We start from the raw sequence: 18,893 nt of genomic DNA on the forward strand, positions 1-18,893 counted from the left end.
AAAACACGTCGGAGCCTTGAGCACGGCCACGCCGAAAGGGAAAGCCAAGCATTCCTTTGAGATAGTCTTCATTTTGTGCTGACTCATTAGCACACCTGTTGCCGTGCCTATATATTAACCTTTCACAGACTGGAAGCAATCAGTCAACGCATTACGATCGTGAGCCCGTCCAGCGTGCCTCACATTGCTTTGGACGGGTGGATTTATTAATTTAATTCTTTATTTGCATTACATGCCGGTTTGTAAGTGCTCCGCGGCATCTACATTGTCTCGAAAGTTTGGAATGAATTTGTACAAAAAGACAAGACGTGGGCCATACGTTAACCAGATTATAAACCAGACAACAGACGTCTCGTGATGTAAAGATGTATGAGGGTGGCGGTTTACTGTTTTGAATTGATTCGGAGCCAACAGCCAAGGCGGCGCTCACGCTGTTTGGATGGCAGATATTTTTTACGCCGTAATCGATATTCAGAAAACCAATTGTACACGTAAGACAGACGCTCAACATAGACAATGCGCTGGAATCACATCGTATATTAAGCTAAGGTTTACAAATGTAGCCAAACATACAACAGAGATCACTACAGTGCTTTGAATACATTAAGATGTACTGGGAAGGAGGCACACGTACATTTCGTCAAACACCTTATGATGAAAAGATTTACACAGAAACACCCACTAAATTAACTTGTAGCAAGGACATCGCAGCCAGCCACAAAGCCTGCAATTGCAATAGGTGAACCATTTTGACTTTGCCGATAAAACCAAAACAAACAGCAAATTAAACATATTCTTGTGCAGCAAAGTAAAACTGAGCCTTTGCTGCCATCTGGTGGTGCATTGAATATTGCGGTGAAACAGTATCTCGGCAATTTATGTAATAGATGTTTTGTACAGCACACAGGTGAGACAGGCTTTCCTCGCTGCCCGCACTGCAGTGTGTACAGGATTCAAATTCTAAATGATTCCGTTAGGATATTGACAGAAAGAGGCAGGGCATCGGCAGTAAAGCTTCTAGCAACACAACAGCAAGCGGCCCGTTATGTAGGCAGTGAAACTCAGACACAGGCTGTTCAGCATTGCCAGTCACTCAGATGAGCCAGAGCAGTGACGGCACAGCGCCTGTCCAGCATGACCCACCCACCAGACACACACCTCCGTAATGCATCACAGCCCAGATAACTAACTCTACCGGCACTGCATTCATTCCTGCACCCATTCGCATAACGACGGTCAATTCAAGCTACTGTTCCGGGAGGAAATGAATGGCTATGAGTGGAAAAAGTGCATCCTCGGCTGTACTGCAAGATGCACCGGCTCTCATTCAATGGATGATTCCCAGAAGACTGAACATATCATTTAGAAGGGAGTGAGGAAACTTCCTGGCTTCAGGGTCCCATCCCACGAGGGGCCCCGGGCTCACTCTGAGATTTCTGCTCTGTTGATTCATTTTTACTCACTCTTAGAAAACCTTCTATGCCTAAGGTTGCCACATCTGGTAACGCTACCACCAGCACTGGGACATGTGCGTAGAGCTCACTCTGCAGTTAAAAACAATGCAGGTTGTAGGAAGGGAATTGAAATATAAATAACTTGTTGGTTAGGTTTTTTAGAGTTAAATGTCCCTGGTGTACTGATTACATGACAACTACTCCTCATTTTATCCTTATCGCACGCACACCCAGTATGCAGGGGCTTATGTCACGAATCTTCAGGCAAGTGCTTAACAATGATTTGTTTATTCTGTTCTCTGGCAGAGTGCTTGACTCGGGTGATGGAGATACACTCATTTGGCATGGATAGCTGCCACGCCGTGCCAAGGCCACGAAATACTACGGGTTGGTGATGATGGATCATAGCAATGGGGTACAAACCATTTTAACTGAAGCTCTAAGGGGAGTCTGCTCAGGGGTTCTCCCTGGTAAATCCATGTAGTATGTCTTGATTGAGTCCCCGGCATTGAGTGTTGCGTGCACGTGAGTGCTTGGGTACAGGAGGTAGCCCCTATGGACTTGGGACCTCCTACGTGTATGTAGAGCCATAGGCTGCTGGGGGGTCTCAGGGGGGATTAGACGTAGTCAGTGCTGCTCTTTCACCATGTCCTCCTCCACTGCTCCTCTGGTCTCTCTCTTGCCCCCCCATCCTATAGAATCCTTGGTAAAGACGAGGGCAACTATCAGTCAGAAATCAAGACCCAAAAGAACGCTGGAGGGCGGATTCTTTGTTGCCCTGGACCAAGCCCGATCCAGCAGGGTAGCAGGTGGTCGGACAAGAGGAGCACATGAACGCTGGCTCTGATCTGGGGCAAGGCCCAGATTTCCGACCTGCCTTGAAGAAATGAGTACACCTGACAGCACACTTTGTCAGGAGTTGTCCCCCTAAAGTCTGAGGATACGTTTCAATCTGATCTGATAGTGGGATTTGGCCAACTGCCCTAGAACTGTATCTAAGCTCACCCCTGCACTCTGTCAAGGGTTGGATAAAGTGTGGCACACCTGTGCATAGCAAAGTGCGACACCAGGGGCAGAATCCGTGACTGTCCTCTAATGATGGGAAGGACCACACCCCCGGGTCTAAGGACAAGATCTATGCTGCTGAGGCTAACAGAAGGAGGTAACTGAAAGTTGCATTGAGAACCTGCCTAAACACTACCTGGACACGAGAGTTGTGCACAAAACGTAACTGCCATGAGATACACAGAACTGCTAGATCAGAATAATATCAAAGATTTCACAACACTGCCCAACCTGATCTGAACAAGCTGGTCATCTTGAGCTGTGTGTTCGAGACCGATTACACTCGCAAGCACGTGCGATTTCTAAACTACTGCATGCGTGAGAAGGTTGTGCGACATTGGAGTCCGGAATCTCCTGTGCGCACCGGCACATTACCAGAACTGCTGACCATGATAAGATGATCCAGGGTGGACACCAGAAGACGATTCCTCATCCAAGTAGGGCATCTGCAATCAGCTTTAAGTCCAGCGTTGCTGCAGTTAACCTCGATCTAAAGCTTATTTTTTATATTACCGGCTCCCAAGAAGCATGAGCAGATTTGACCTTCCGCAAAGGCCATTTCAACACTGCAAGCCCATGCAGCGCAGCTTTGAGAACTTGGTGATGCTCAAAGCCAGGCCACATCTTCCTACCACGGCAGCTGCTGGACCAACGGAATGCCCGTGATCACTCTTGAGAAGAGCCACATACATCACGAGCATCCAAAGCTGTGCTCAATGAGCAGATCCTGCCCTTGACCACAGATTCGGTGGCAGTGGAGTTGCACCTCTGTATTCCTACACACACCATCGCCTTTCACCCACAGCTGAGCAATAAAGTTAAAGAGTAATTTGCAACATTTGCTAAAGGATTGCATATGGCATTAAACTTCAAGTTATTGAGCATACTATCATAACAATATTAAAGATTTTACTATCTTTTGCTAAAAGAAGAACAATGCTTGGACATATTTTTTGTTGAGTGATGCATGAGCTCTTTTGACTAGATATTTTACCCCACACCACCCACACTCCACGAGGCGGCGCAAGCTTCTTTAGGGAGGAAGCGCCTCTCTCCTCACGCCATACGGAGGTACATGCCCATCTCTGTCGGTGTAATATCAAAGAGGTCCATGCTGTAAAATCTTATACAGATTCAAGCAAAAAAGAGAGGGAGGAGGGAGCACATATTTAGGAGGATGAAGTTCAAGATGAATGCACCAAAATAGTAAAACGGTGGCCTCCACGTGTCTTATTATTTAAGTTGTAGGACCAAGAAATTTGACTTGTTTGCCAACCAGAGATTTCGGGAGGGAACATTTTTTAAATTTCCTGTTAAGAAAATGAGGGGCAGAGTTATTATAGATTTTGATGTTTTATAGAGATTTTTTTTATAAGCAGCCAGTGCAGTTGCTTATTGTGCAAGTTTATCGAGTCGGTTTTCAGTCCATAGGTGGATCTCACTAAGGAGTGTTGCATCTTTTCTGCAACCAGTTGATGATTTATCTGTTGGGTAGCCCAGAGCATGCTGAATTAGATTAGAACATAAGGGATTGTACAAACGCAGTGACTTGAACTAAGTGGGCAAAACAAAAGATTGAGAAAACGCACTTCAAGAAGGCAAATGTGGAAAAAATATCACTGGGTAACCCTGGCGATTTGGTGGTATGGGGTGAGGGCGGCGTCTAGAAAAAAACAAGGTTTCAAACTGAAGTTGTGAAAGCCATACAGATTTGAGCATAACGCTTTGTCCAACATATTTAGGTTTATTACCTATGGATAAAATCTCTGAGTTGGATGGACTCACTTTAGAACATTCATTTTCATCCTCTCAGGGATGGTGTAAGAATGTGAGGCAGAGCTGAGGAAGAGGCGGCGCCTTCCTCTCAGACTGCTAAGGATCTGCATATAATTGCCACAGAGGTACACAATATCATTCAGAATGTTAAGAAGATTAGCTAAATGTTGTACATATTTATTATATAAAAATAAAAAGGTTGACAGGGAGGAACCTTGAGGGACTCTCTTTAGCATAGGAGTGGCCACAGATAGAAAGGAGCCACGCTGGGCTTGCTGGGTTCTATTGCAAAGAAAAGTTTCAAGCAACAAGAGATCCTGATAGTTACATGGCAAGTGGAGAGCTGCCTGGAAAATATCTGCTGGTTTATGGGGTGATAATTATGTGTCTAATGTGGCTTGCGATGTAAAGCCCAAATGCTTTGAGCTGGCGGGATGGTGAGGACAGCCAGTGGTGTTGCTGGACAGGATGCAGTTTAAGAATCTGGACAGGATGTGAGAGGGCAGTAAAAATGCGGCCTATTTGGCTCTTCCCCTGTAAATCAAGTGAGAGGAATAATACCTCTGTGCCTTTGAAGGGCTCACAAGGTGTACACAAAACTTTTATTGCGTTTTTAAGAATTAAAGCTACGCCTCTGCCCCGCTTAGTAGGACAAATTGTGCTTTATCAGTTTGAAATTCTGTGGCACCAGATCTTCAACAATGCCGCTTTTATCTGAAGTAGGCCATGTTTCGCTGATAAACATTTAGTTCAATGGTGAATTAGAAACCTGTTTTTAACTGCTGAGAGTGGATTGAATAGTCCTGCTCTGATAAGGCCACTTAGCGTCTTAAAGTTATTGTCTGAGTTGATGAGGTCATGAGAGGCAGACCGAACTGAACTTGTTGGAAAGCGTTTGTGCCTACTTAAATTCTATAGTCAGAAAAATGTAATTTATGATGTCTAGGATAATTCTCTAAGCTCTCCAAATGCCACCTTCTGCCTCGTGTTTACTCCTCTAACATCGGGGTAATCTAGTATGCAATGAAATAGAAAGCCCAACATTTCACAGGCATCCTGGAGTACACTCACTGGGTAAGTGCGATCTATTTCTTTCTTCTGATGTTCCCCAAAAGTAACAAATGACAAACAAATAGAGTATTGTAAAATTCCTCCCTGGAGGGACCACCATCCTGCTGCCAATGGGTCAGCTCAGGCAGGTCTCCCAGTTCGGCCACTTGTTCTCCTGTCGGTTCCAGGGCATCCCCCTCAGGGTCTGCTCCCTCCTGGATTGCGGGAATGATGGGGGACGGTTTCCCGCGCCCCCTGCCTCTTCTCTTCACGGTTGGGACCTGGGCCATACTTTCAGGCTACAGGGCCCCATCAGCACCCTTACTAACTGACATGGACCGGGTGGTCGCACACACCCACTCAGGCAGACCCAACATTTCCAGATGCGATTTTCTCTCCACCTTAGCCCAAGGGGAGTCCTCCAAATCATTGCCCAGGAGACAATCAACAGGCATGGCGGGCCTCACAGCAACCTGAAGAGTAGCGGAGACCCCCCCCCCTACTCAAAAGGAACTTGAGCTACCTCACACTTACTCTGAGTTGTCAGCAGCTACAACGGGGTAGAATGCATGAGGGACCACCTGCTCTCTGGACACCAAGTGACACTTGACAGCTGTCACACTTGCTCCGGTGTCTCTGAGAGCTTCCACCCTATGGCCATTAATGGTCACCCACTGCCTATATTTTTTAGTGTTATTAGGCAGAGGGGTTGGAGGGACCATTTCCACGTCTCCTAAAGAGACCAGGGACATTTCTGCGGGACCCCACCCACCGGGGGCACCCATCTCATTCCCTCCCAGGGCTACACTCGCTACCTGACGGGGGGTGCACGCGGCGGTGCATTCAAATCCTTCATGGGACACTGGGGATCATAATAACGGTGTCCCACCTGCTTACAAACATAGCAGGTCATGGGGCCCCTGGGAACAGGTTTACCTGTCGGGACCTCTGGCTTCTTTACAGGGGGAGGCTGGGAACCCTTCCCTTGGTTCCCTTGGGGATTACTTTGGGGCCCTTTCTGAAACTCCCTCTGTTTACCCCTGTCCCCCCCACTCTTCTGCTGGGGACCCTGCCCACCTTTGGCTGAGTCTCCCACTGGACCCTTGTGGACCCTGGTACTGACCCAGCGGTCCACCTCCTCAGAATGTTTTCTAGGGTTAGATATCTTGCTATCAATAAGGTGCTGGCGTAGCTCTGGAAAACAGTTATTAGACAAGTGCTCCCATGCAAACAAATCATAAAGAGCATCATAACTATCCACCTTGCTACCCTTTACCCAACCATCCATGGCTCTGCAAAAGAAGGACACATATTCAACCCACGTAGTACCAGGCAACTTCTTACATTCTCTAAAGGTTTGTCGGTACTTTTCTGGAGTTAAGCCATACCTCAACATTAAAGCATCTTTCATATGAGTATGAGACATCCTATCCTCAGCAGGCATGTCCAACAAGGTATCTCTCCCTTCATTGACAAAGCGACCCCACAACCCCGCTCCCCAATCTTTCTCAGGGACCAAGTGGGCCAACAATGCTAACTCATATGCTTTAAACCATTGACCAATATCCTCATTTCTACTGTAATCTTTGATCACATCTTTGGGAAAATAAAACCTACTTTCTGCAGGCACAGATGGAGTGCTGCCACCAGAGGGATTCAACTCTAAACTCTTAGTTTTAAGCTCCATCTCCCTCACCATCTTCTCACGTTCAAACGCTAATTTCTCTCTTTCAAAATCTAATCTTTTGCTTTCCATTTCAGCTTCTCTTTTGCTTCTTGCATTCTCTAATTCCAACTGCCCTCCTAATTTAAGTTTTGCCATCTCTAACTTGTACTCCCTCTCCTTCTCCCTATCTTCCAACTCTTCAGGAGAAAGGCTCTTAGAGGACACACTGCTGCCGGGAGATGCCACGTGCCCATTCATGGGCTCTTCCACTTCCTCTTCCTCTTCCGGTACCACCCCCGGATCAGAGGGATTTCTGGCCTCTAACCAGGCCTTCAGTGCTTTGAGGAAGTCGTCTCTCAATCTGAGACCTGTGGTAGGAACTTTAAACTGCTTGCAATATTGCTGTAGCTCCTTTAACTTGTACTTATTTTATCAACTTCTTATCAAATTCCTCCACAACAATAAGAGAAGGGGTAGCAGCTCCGGCATCCTCCATGGTCAAAACTGGCAGTGTTTAAAAAATAAGCTCCAGGAAAGCTGAGAACAAAAATAGAATATCCTACCAAAACAGATTGTGGCTGCGCTATGGTCTGCTTTCACTATGTAGCGTACACTAATCACTGCACATGAGTCATAAATGCAAAGTTCAATCCTCACCGCTGACCACCAATGTTAGAACCGGCGGTCTCTAGTTGGCAGAGGTATACACTTCTGACAAATAGGGACCCACCAACTCTAGTCAGGGCAAGGGGATTACACACTCAGATAACCCCTGCTACCCCCTTGGTAGCTTGGCAGAGCAGACAGGCTTATCTCAGAGGCAGTGTGTTAAGCATTTATGACCATATTCAGTAATAAAGTGAATACACTACAAATGGACACAACACAGGAGTTACTATAAAAATAGTATTTTTATATAAGGCTTAGCACAAGACCAAATAACGACAAAAATATACCACAATCTTAATAAATACTCTTTGGAAGGAAAAATAATAGTTCAGGTAAAGTTTCTTCTTAGGAAATAGTTCTTTAGCAACAAAAGTAAGTATTCTTCTGAAACACAGTTCTTGGCAACAATGTGACCCCCACCGGAGTCACACGACGTCGAGTTTACGATATTCCCAAGGTTCGGCGTCGACCGCGAGGAGCGCTACGTCGAGCCTGGAGTTGCAACAGAACCCACAAACACAGTACCTTTGGAAATGAAGAAAACGATGATCCACGGCGTCGAGATGTCGGCGTCGACGTCGATCGTGCCTCGGATTCGGGTCGATCCGCAGCGGCGTCGAGAGGGGTCGGGCCGGAGCAGCGCTCACGGCGTCGAGTCGATGCGATCAGCAGCGGCGTCGAGACGGGGTCGCTTAGAGCTGGAGCCGATACTCACTACTCAGCGGCGTCGATACCGGCGTCAAGACGGGGTCACTTGGAGCTGGAGCCGATACTCACTACTCCTGGCGTCGCTACTGGCGTCGATCGGGCCCGGCGGCCGGCGTCGAAGACTCGAAACACTGGAGCCGTTACTCACGATGTCGAGCTGGATTCGGCGGCGTCGAGACTGCAGATTTCCCCTGTGCACTGGAAATAACACTTTCCAGCAACCAGCAATTCAGTAGAGGGTGAAGTCCTTTGGCCCTGTGACTTCAACAGGAGGCTGGCACTCTTCCAGCCCTTGGAGATTTTCTTGCAAGCTTGAGAGTACACACCAAGTTCCTCTCTCCTTGTTCCTTGGCAAAAATAAAGAAGCAGCTTCAGGTTACCCCCAGCAAACAGCACACTGGCAGAAGGGGGAGGCAAGTCCTTAGATCAGCAGGCTTCTTGTCCTTGGTAGAGGTTTCCTTGTCAGAAGTGATCTGAGTTCTTTGGTTCAGAGGTCCTTCTTTTATACCCCTTTTCTGCTTTGTTCCCTTTGTTCAAGCAGGGAAATTGCCCCCATCTCAGGTTTGTTGTGGGTGTTGCCAGGCAGAGGCACCTGGCCTATTCACTGAGCAGGGCAGGGTCCTCAGCCGCCCAGCAGGAGGCGGAGCCAGTATTGTCACTGGCAGGAGCAGGGCTATCAGTCGCACGGCAGGAGGTGGAGCCAGCATTGTGTCAGGCAGGGCAGGCTATCAGGGACTACTCTTCCCCCACTCTAAGTGTAGATGCCTCATTCACCCCACACTGACTCATTCAGACCTCTGGAGCCACCCAGCCCCTGACACACACACACCAAACCAGCAGAGACCGGTGGATAGTTGGACAAGAAAATAGCCACTTTCTAAAAGGGCTATTTTCAAACACAGAATTTAAAAACCATCCATCCTGAAGGGTGTGTTATTAAATTCTGAGTTCAGGGATACTAAACTCGACCTGCTACCATGCTCCCTGAGTCAGTTAGATTATAATGGAGTTAATAATCAGTCTGCCCAGTCTGGTCTATTAGAGGCAGGTAGCCCTTCAATAGTGAAAAACGAAAAATGGCTGTAATTCACTATTAGGTCATGCCACACACATCAGGGCATGACCTACCTTTTACCCACAATGCACCCAGCCCTAGGGCCTACCATAGAGGTGTCTGAAATGTGGCAAAGTGAAGGATTTAGAGACTGGCAAGTAGGTTTCCTTGCCAAGTCGACATGGCAGTCAGGGACTGCACACAGGCTCTGCGATGGCAGGCCTGAGACACATTTTACACGCTGCTTCTGGGGGTGGCACAACCAGTGCTGCAAGCCCACCAGCAGCAGTTAACTTACACGCCCTTGGCACACGCAGTGCACTAGACTAGGGTCTGAACAGTAAGTCAACCAAGCCAATTATGGTAACACCAATCAATATAACAATTTTAACATAGGGAGCACTTGCACTGTGGCACTGATCAGCAGTGGCACAGTGCCCAAAGCAATATTCCAGCAAAAACATCGTAAACAGAGGAGACAAACGGAAAAAATGGAGGAGAGACTCATGCCAATGATGCCAGGTCTAACAAGTATGATGATAAAAAGATGGATGCAGTTAATATCGTATGCACTCGTGCACAGATTTGTGGCATGAACATATCAGAGGGCAACAGCTGGTAAAGAAAGTTCTACAATGAAGATCAACCATGCTCTTTGTCTGCGGCAGGATTGTGGCGGACCACACTACTGTTGATATCTGGGTTGCTATTCGTTCAAGTGGCAGTCGGTCCCCCTGCAGCTCACGGTGCTCCTTCTAGAGTTAAGCGATGCTTCTGTGAGAATCACCAGTTCCCTAGACGTCCATATTGTTGCCCATGCTCCAGCGACCTTTGGTGAACTCTAGTGAGACTTTGTAAGACTTAACAGATGTTTAGGCCAGAGTTTGTGCAATCACAAGATTTCGGCAGCCACTTTTCCGCGCGGTCTGAAAAGCTTGATCACACCCAGCCTTGTTAAGAGTCAATGAGACTCCATCCATTGCATAGACAACTATTCTGGTTGCATTATTCAAGAAACAAAGACATTCCATGTCAATTACAAATGTCATAGCAAGAGCCTGGCAGGATGTGGCTTTGAATATTCTGTGAAGAGGAGGAGGGCCCATTTAGGGCTCCCGCGTGTCTGAACTGAGCCCCTGGATGAGAAACTGATTAGGATATGTCATAAAGACGACCCGACTTGACCCTGCAAATGTAAGGTGTTCATTATCATTTTCATGAAAACAAAAGCGAATAAGGCCCTGGATTGACTCAAGTTATCTCGGCGGGCCTTGTCCTAAGAAGAAACCATCTGCGTATTTCAAAGCAAAAGAGATGAAGAAGATAATGAACTTAGAACAACAACGCTAATGGTGGTCATCTTGGCCTAAACATATTCGGTACACTGTGTTTGGGGTTGTATTCATCATATTCCAGGAATAAACTGGGTATCTTGAGTTCTCTAGAAAACAACCAATTGACTTTCTCCAGCGAATTGATAATTGGTTCTCTGGGCTTCATGGGCTGGTAAACATCAACCATCAAGAGGGAAACGGTTCTCCCAGTCAGGAAGAACACGTACATCTTCAACGTGTTCCAGAAATCCAAAAGGCAAGACTGTAGAGGTGAGGATGGAAGACTCTTCCATAATCATGTGCCCAAAACTACAACAATGGTCCTGCCAAATAGAACAGGCCGAGTAAGAATGCTGGACCAATTCATGGTTCCATTGACACTCACCTACCAGCAAGCCTTGCCTTATGAAAGGCATCCCTGTCGATAGGCAGTATCACGCGTCATTAGAGCACCATGTTGGTCAATGTATCTGCATTCAACAGAAGTCATGCTGCAAAAACGGGGATCAAAAGTTTATTCTTTTTCAAAGAAACCCAGAGCTAGGATATGCTACTGGCACAAAGATTATTATACTAACCACCTGCCCAAGAACTACCAGTACTTGGAGCTCATACAGCGACTTCCATTAAACCAGCACACCAAAAAATACTAAAAATGCAATGTGCAGGCAGTACCCTCAGCCTATCTAAATGTCCAGCTTGCAGCATACTTTCTATCTTTCTAGCCAAAACAAGACACTAAGAAGTAACTCGTAAGAGTTTTCTGCAAAACCAACCTCTTTCTTTCCTCATCAGACACTGATGGTAGTTTAGATTTCTTAAATTATGTGGTCATTAGCTGCACTGACTGAACAGGTTAACAAAGGGAAGCAGAACATAAATGAGAAGATACTTTATGAAGTTATTAATTTACAAGAAGATCTGAAAGCTCCTGCACAAATCTCAAGGCGTGAAATATTCAACTGTCCTACTGCAATCTGCCTACATTGTCTTTCTGTGGGCTAGCTTTAGAGCGCATACACGTGTACCAATGTATTTTTATTTATGCCCTTTGTGACATGTGAATGATGTATAGTCAACCTGTGAGAGATTTTTCGTTTTAACAGTGTAGACAGTGAGTGACTCAAATTTCCAAAATACACCATCCTGTAAAACACGAGGAGACTGTGGTATGTCCTTGCCAGGGCCAGACTGGCTACTAGGCCTTTCTACATAAACAATGCAAGACAAGTAGTTTTAAAGTACGCTTTAAAACCATTCTTTCTGCATTGTTCATTTAGAAGCACCAGCAAGTCACCAAGAACGTAATCGGCACCCCGCCCCTTTTTCTTCTAATAAATTCCCTTCCCCTCAACATAAAAAATGTTTCCCTGTGCGATTCCCCCACCCACAAACCCTTATATTTACCCCTTCGCTACACGTCCCCCTCATTAATTCCTTAAACTAAATACCCCCTTACCTCGCTACGTTCTCTCCTCTGGAAGCCCTTCCGATCTGCGTCGCACATCGTAAAGAGGAAGCGGAAGTGTCTTTCCGTTTCCTCTATCGACGGTACGACGCCCATTGCCTCCACATCGATGGAATCAGGTTTGGTTTTTTTTTGAGGGGGGGAGACTCCCCCAACCCCCCTTTTTAGGTCTCGCGAGCCAAAGGCTCGAAGAGACATTTTATATCTGGGCATTTCAAAGTGCTGCCGTGGCCTAAAGCTACAGTGCACGTGAACGTGCACGCGCGCAGCGCCATGTGTCTTAACTCCGTAGCGATCGTAATCACGATCACTTTCACTTTCGCGGGCTCCTCTGTTGCTGGCATTCCCCCCTCCCTTCTCGTTTGTTTTATACATCGCTATCTCCATCCCCACCGTGACACACTCCTAGCTTTTTATGGACATTATGATATACTTTGAAGTGCTTGAGTCACTTTACGACAGTTTAAAAAAAACTTTTTGATAAGCATGTAGAGCGCTTGTTTACAATAGCGATTGCGAAAGCGGTCGCTTTCAGTGCCGCTTGTTCATTTAAGCTGTTCCTTATTTCATATGTAGTTACCTGAAGGTGAAAGACAGAATTTTTTTTAGAATATTGTTTTTAAACACACCTTTTACATCGTTCCATGCTCATTTACCCCGCTCGCATTGCGCACAGCATCACAGTTCCCATGCGTTTTTTTAATGCACTTCGACCACTACTTAAAGTAAACACAAAAAGGTGCTACGACACGGGTGCGGCGCTTTGTTTTTAATTACTTTGAGCCATACTGTACAACGGCCCGTGCTGATGTGCAAGTGCAACATCTTATAGAACGGCAACGCCGATAGATCACGCATAGATGAAACTTATTGGCTTTGCAAATGCTTGTTTAGCACTTATAGCCTGCAAACAAAACAACGCCCAACCACATGCATGAAAATACTGGACAAAAACGGCCACTGCAAGATCCTACACCATCACCTCCCCTGCCTCCTGGATGCTGCTTTCGGTTTCATTCTCTGCCAGATTCCATGTCAGCGAACAAAATACCCTTCAACGTGACAGCAACGGGCGCCTTGACCCACTGGGTGATGTCAATAGTGCCAAGCGACCCCAACTCTCCTGCTGTGTCTAGCGACCTCAACTCTCCTGCTGTGTAACTAAGCAAGAATCTAATCTGAGGCTCGCTTGGATCCGCGACAGAACAGACACTTACTTAAGGGCTCACCTAGTTTATTTTCCTTTAGAAGCACTTTTCATGAGCACTGTTTTATCTCGCACTCTTACTGCTCATGAGGCCTCCCATGGACCTATGTGAGAGAAAGCGAAAGTAAGTGGCACTGCATCAGTTGAACAAAGTGCTGCACCCCATGGTAATAATTAGGTGGGGCGTTCCGTCTCTGTCTACTGTGACGCTCCATTTCTCTCTCCGCTTTTAATCTCTAGAGCCTGATATTCTTGAATCAAGCCACATAAACATTGAATGCCGACTGAGACATGGAATTGCACAAACCCCAGAACAACACAACATTTGGGAATATAACGCATCCGTGGGTGTTCCTTCTTCCTCCCTGACCCACATCTTGTGACAGTTGCCCCCTCACCCCCCCCCCTCCTTCTCTCTGTCTCATTCTCTCAGAGAAGCACAGCAGTGAAAGGTCTCTGTCACAGCTCTGGTTGCCCGAATCCCAGTTCATGCTCCTGAATTAACAGAGCTCGGCTCTGTTACAATTAAGCTTTTGATCTTGGGACACATTCTGTGGTGTGATGCAGCCTTTTCTAGCAGGTGCGCAACACCCATTGGACTCAAAGGGCTTCAGCCCCCCCCCCCCCCCGTCGTGTGTGGCAGCCGGGATGAGACAGCTTCCCGGCTCACACACAGCCGCACCCGAGCACTTCACAGGTCTTTAAAAGACCATTTGTATGTTAATGAGGCCTTGCTGTTGTTTCACCCCTTCTAAGAGCCCCTGCAGCTCCACTCTGCCTAAGGCTTAAAAGATTCAGCCCCCCCCCGAAATTTTTTCTTAGCCCCCCCCGTAATTTGGCTCTAGTTGCGCCTCTGTTGTCTGGTGCTGCCTGTAGCTATGTTATTGCTCGTGTGGTCTTGATTGCAGTGGGACTACAATGGCAGTTTACTCCTTTGTTTTGCAGTTGCATTTCTACAGCGCCACTTCCTCTAGACAATTCTGATGTACTAAAACGCTTTGGAAAGAAGAAGAGTTTCTACCACCGGACAAAGCTATTCTGTAAAAGTGTTTGGGTGGCAAATGAGTTGGGTATCGGAACAAGTGTGCATCTGAGTTTCAAACACATCAGCACCGACAGCCAAGAAGCAGGACTGAAGTCCTTGCAGCTTGCGCTTGAGAGACATCTGTTCAAAACAAGCATTTACAATGCAACGGTCTCGTATTCTTGAAAGTTTGAGATATTGGCGCTGCATTATTATTTGCAACGTCAATAGCTCAAACTTTCAATAATGCCAGCCTTACTGCATTGCAAATGCTTCTTTAATTTGTAGTCCTGCATTGCCCACACTGAATACATTCCAGTGAAACGTAACTTCGGAATAACAGCTTGCTTTTTAAATAGCGCTTCATACTGAGCCTGCCGTTTTTAAGGCCTGTAAAAATGAGGAGGCAATTTTACCAATTTAAATGTATCCGTTTCTGTCATTCCGAACAACTAGAGGCAGAGTTGATCTTGCTGGGATTCGCGCTAGTGACATATGGATAAATGCCAATAGCAGCGGTGAGAGTTTAACTAAATGATCCATTGTCATATGTCATAAGCTCGGCCTGGCTAACGCCGTGACCTCTGCTCCCGCCAGCAGGCCTGGGTGTACACAGAGAGAGAGGAGAAGAGAATATTCCGTTCTGTCACAATGCAGATGCGTGACCTATTGCTGCATCCAATGTAAAGAAATAGAAAATGTCCTTACTTTTGATGCAATCGCGGCACCATGTTTTTCTATTTCTACTTCTTTACTTTTGCTGAAATCACGGCACCCGCGTGGGTGCCGAGATTGTAACAAAAGTAAAGTAATAGAAAAGAAATGGCAGGACGGCCGCACTTAGCATGCAACTTGCCCCTCTGCTTAAAAAAAAAAAGCATTTGCAATGCAATAGGTCTCGCAGTTGTTAGAGTTTGAGCTATTGGCATTGTAAATGGCAATGCCTTTTATTTATGTTTTAAAAACCAACACGTAAATAAAAGGCATTGCCATTTACAATGCCAATAGCTCAAACTCTAACAACTGCGAGACCTATTGCATTGCAAATGCTTGTTTAATATTACCTTTAGCACACATGCCTTTACTACATATTTTGTAGTAAAGGTATGCGTGGTAAAGGCAATCGTGGTAACCACGCATGCGTTGTAATGCATGCGTGGTTACTGTTATGCGTGGAAACGGCAACGTTGTAGTGGCCGTTTCCCGGCAGACACAAACTGGTTTATATCGCTGTTGATTTGGATTCCACCCAGTTCCAGGGAGGCAGTGCCTCACTGGAGAAGCAGTCTACACGAATCTAGGAGCTTATGTGGTCCTCCTGGCTACAAGTAGCATAAATAAGAGGAAGGGTGGGGGGGAGAGAATTGGGCAGGTCCTAAACATTTGTACACAGTTCACCAACTTTTAACAATCCATGAAGCTTTTGAGACGGAATGTTTTCTGGCTTTTCGATACTCGCACAGAACCCCGGGTTGTTGATCAATCACAGACTTACCTCAGCAGCCAGGTAGTTCCCCGTCGCCAGATGCTTGAACCTGAACAAACTGTTCCACTGTCCTGCACCCCCACGGCACGGGTCATGATGCACAACCTGCAGCAAAAGACACGCATGCTTAGCAAACAAGTACTTAAAAAGCACATTTCACAAAGTTATTCGTAGAAGATTTTCATAGCCGTGGGAAATGGTTGGATACAATGTCGCAAGCAAGAGCCTGTTCGGTGTACAGTGCAACCCTTGGTATAGAGTGAATGTGTACGCATAGGGCCTGCCTGTGCAGTGATTCTATTAAACATGTCTTTATTAGCATATACAGGCTCGTGCAACAATGAGCACAGAAATTGTGCATACGAATCTCAATGGTAAAACAGGACTCCATGCACAATTGTCAATCTCAGTGGTGCAAGCGCATGAGGCTGTGGGGAGGTGTTAGCATGCACAGGTCATGTCCCGCTCTGCTAACTCCATGCAGCAATTCTGTTGTACAATTTCTTATTTTTATTGATTATATATTATTGAGGATTATTTATACAGTCAAGGGATGAATGACAGTTATCTATACCACAACAGGGCCATTGATTTAATTAAGAAAGCGGTCATGCTTCTGATACCATAAGGGCCAGGCGTAGAGGACCACTTCGAGGACCACTCTGGCCACGGCAGATGGTCTGCTGATCCGCTAGGAGGGCTGGGGCCATGGTCCACTCTACTCTAGCTGAAGGGTGTTCACTCTGCTTAGAGATCCCTGTTTGCCTGGTAGGAATCCATGTCCTGTGAAGAGCACTACCACGGCTTTCTTCATAGGCCTGAAGGTTTAGCAAAAAGAAGCCATGTCTAAAACTCCGACTCAGCAAACCTTTTTTGTATTGAGAATTTCGCTTGAGTGGAAGAAATTAATTTGTTTTCTAAATACAAATGGGCCCGATGCACAGGCCTGTGCAGGGCGGCCATTTGTACATTTTCCCTGCTCGTGTCCTCCATGCCTTCCAAGGTAGACTTGGGCAGGGAAAATGAGTGATGGGCACTCCACCTTCAACAGGGTGGGTCAATAGTCATTGTGATCTGGGTGCCACCCGAGCGGCGAGCCACCAGCTCAGAGTTTTAGTCTGGCACAGTGAGGGAATACGGAGTTTGGCGGGAAGGAGCACTGCCAGTTTACGGAGGCGCTCCTCTCTGCTACACTCTACATGAGGCGCTATGTCCAAGACAGCAATTACCAGCCGAGGGTATGGGCTCTGGAATAGCAAGGTGAGGACACCATGGGCCGGATGTACTGAACGGTGTTGCTGTCACCAAGCCTGATATTCACCAAATCACAGACTGTGTGAATTGTGTCTTACTGCAATATGGGAGGAGAAAGGGTTATTCAAGTAGCATCCTTGCTTCATAATGATTTGCAAGGATGTACTTACTTATCCTTTGTCACTACGATTGTTCCACAACATGCTCCCCCAATGCCATTTAAAGAATGCTTGTGTTATTTTTTAATCCATCCCCATCCCCTAAAGGGTCCGTCTGGGACGGAGATCTGCTGTCCCATGCAGGCACCTATTCCAGCATTCACAACAGGTCACAAGGAACCACAAGCGGATCCCCACCCCTGCAATATTAAAGAGACAGGAGGTTTGTGAATCTGTGCAACCTGCCCCTTTGCAATGCAAGGGCATTTGTACATCAATTGCACTGTACAGGCAGAACACAATTTGTGCTGCAGCCAGTCTCTTCTGCACATCAGGCCATGTGCTTTCTGTCGATACATATCCCAGTGTGCTCTGGAGGTGTCCTCATGAGTTACTAGAACTGATGCAGTTGGACTGACACACCCTTTTATAATTATTTGTATCAGGAAAGACCAGGAGCATAAGGAAGCAGTCCTGGCAGCACGGTGCCACGTGGCAATGCTAAGCGCATACACTTTTATTGTTTTGGGTGCTGTCTGTTTTCTGAAATCTACTGTAAGTTTTGTGGTTTTAAAACAAAGAGTTCGTAAGTTTTTATAACTTAAAGAATCCTTAAGTTAGAAATAAATAAGAGAACATGCTGTTTCTGATGATCATATAATGAATTGTAAGTAATAATCACTTCACCCAAGGAGGCAGTTTGAGGGGCAGATTTTGCATTGCTAGGTTATTGTTATTTGAGGTCCCCTTATTATTCTTTACTCCCTCTTCTTTGTTTTAAGTCCAGTTTGTGCTTGTACTCCTTTTACTTAGTTACATCATTAGCAATATACATTTTAAGATGTATGTCAATCACGTTTAGTAATTTCAGAAGTCGGTGCTCTTTGTTTAGACATGGGTATATTTGTTTCTTTTGTCGATTTCACGGTCATTGTTAATATTTTGATTAACAAAGATTTTTTTTTTTTTAAACAATTAACACAAGAGGACTCAAAGCCATGTAATTACTTTATGATTTACGCCAAACACGTTTAATAATTTCAGATACTGGTGGTCTCGGTGGGACTGTTTGTACAGTGGTATATTTGCTTCTTTTCGCGATTTCGGTGCCATTGTTTATATTTCACTTAACACCGATAAAAATAATAACATAAGCTGGCTCAAAGCCAGGCAATTACTTCAAGTGAGATGAAAGCTTGAGACAGATGTTGAGGGCAGTTACGCAATGACTTAACCACAACACCTGGTAAGGAGTACATTGAGGGTAGTAACACCAGGCGTTGCCATTTCTGCCCGAAATGCAGATCATTAGAGGACACTCCTGCTGTAACAGATCACTAGAAACAGCTGCAGAGCAGCGCAGCAGCGAATCAGCGCCTGATAGTTAAGTAAAAATGAAGGGATGCAAGAGCACGAACAACGCCAAACAATACAAAAGTAAAGATAAAACAATGGACACCTCGAAATGCTAGGAGTAAAGAAGTTTTCCTAGGAGAATCCATTGTTGCCTTTTTCGCCAC

The 18,893-nt window shown here is 46.0% G+C and overlaps 1 protein-coding gene across 4 annotated transcripts in view; it reads right to left on the reverse strand.

Moving 5' to 3' along the window:
* The window catches only part of ITPR2 (inositol 1,4,5-trisphosphate receptor type 2), a 1,506,646-nt gene that overhangs the window by 960,292 nt on the left and 527,461 nt on the right, over positions 1 to 18,893 (reverse strand). For all 4 annotated transcript variants that reach the window (XM_085652787.1, XM_085652785.1, XM_085652786.1 and 1 more), the window contains exon 9: positions 15,971 to 16,066. In XM_085652787.1, coding sequence (XP_085508913.1) covers positions 15,971 to 16,066 — 96 coding nt within the window. The remainder of the gene's footprint in view (positions 1 to 15,970; positions 16,067 to 18,893) is intronic.

The sequence above is a fragment of the Triturus cristatus genome, chromosome 4_1 (assembly GCF_964204655.1).
Source record: "Triturus cristatus chromosome 4_1, aTriCri1.1, whole genome shotgun sequence".
Classification (NCBI taxonomy): Eukaryota; Metazoa; Chordata; class Amphibia; order Caudata; family Salamandridae; genus Triturus; species Triturus cristatus.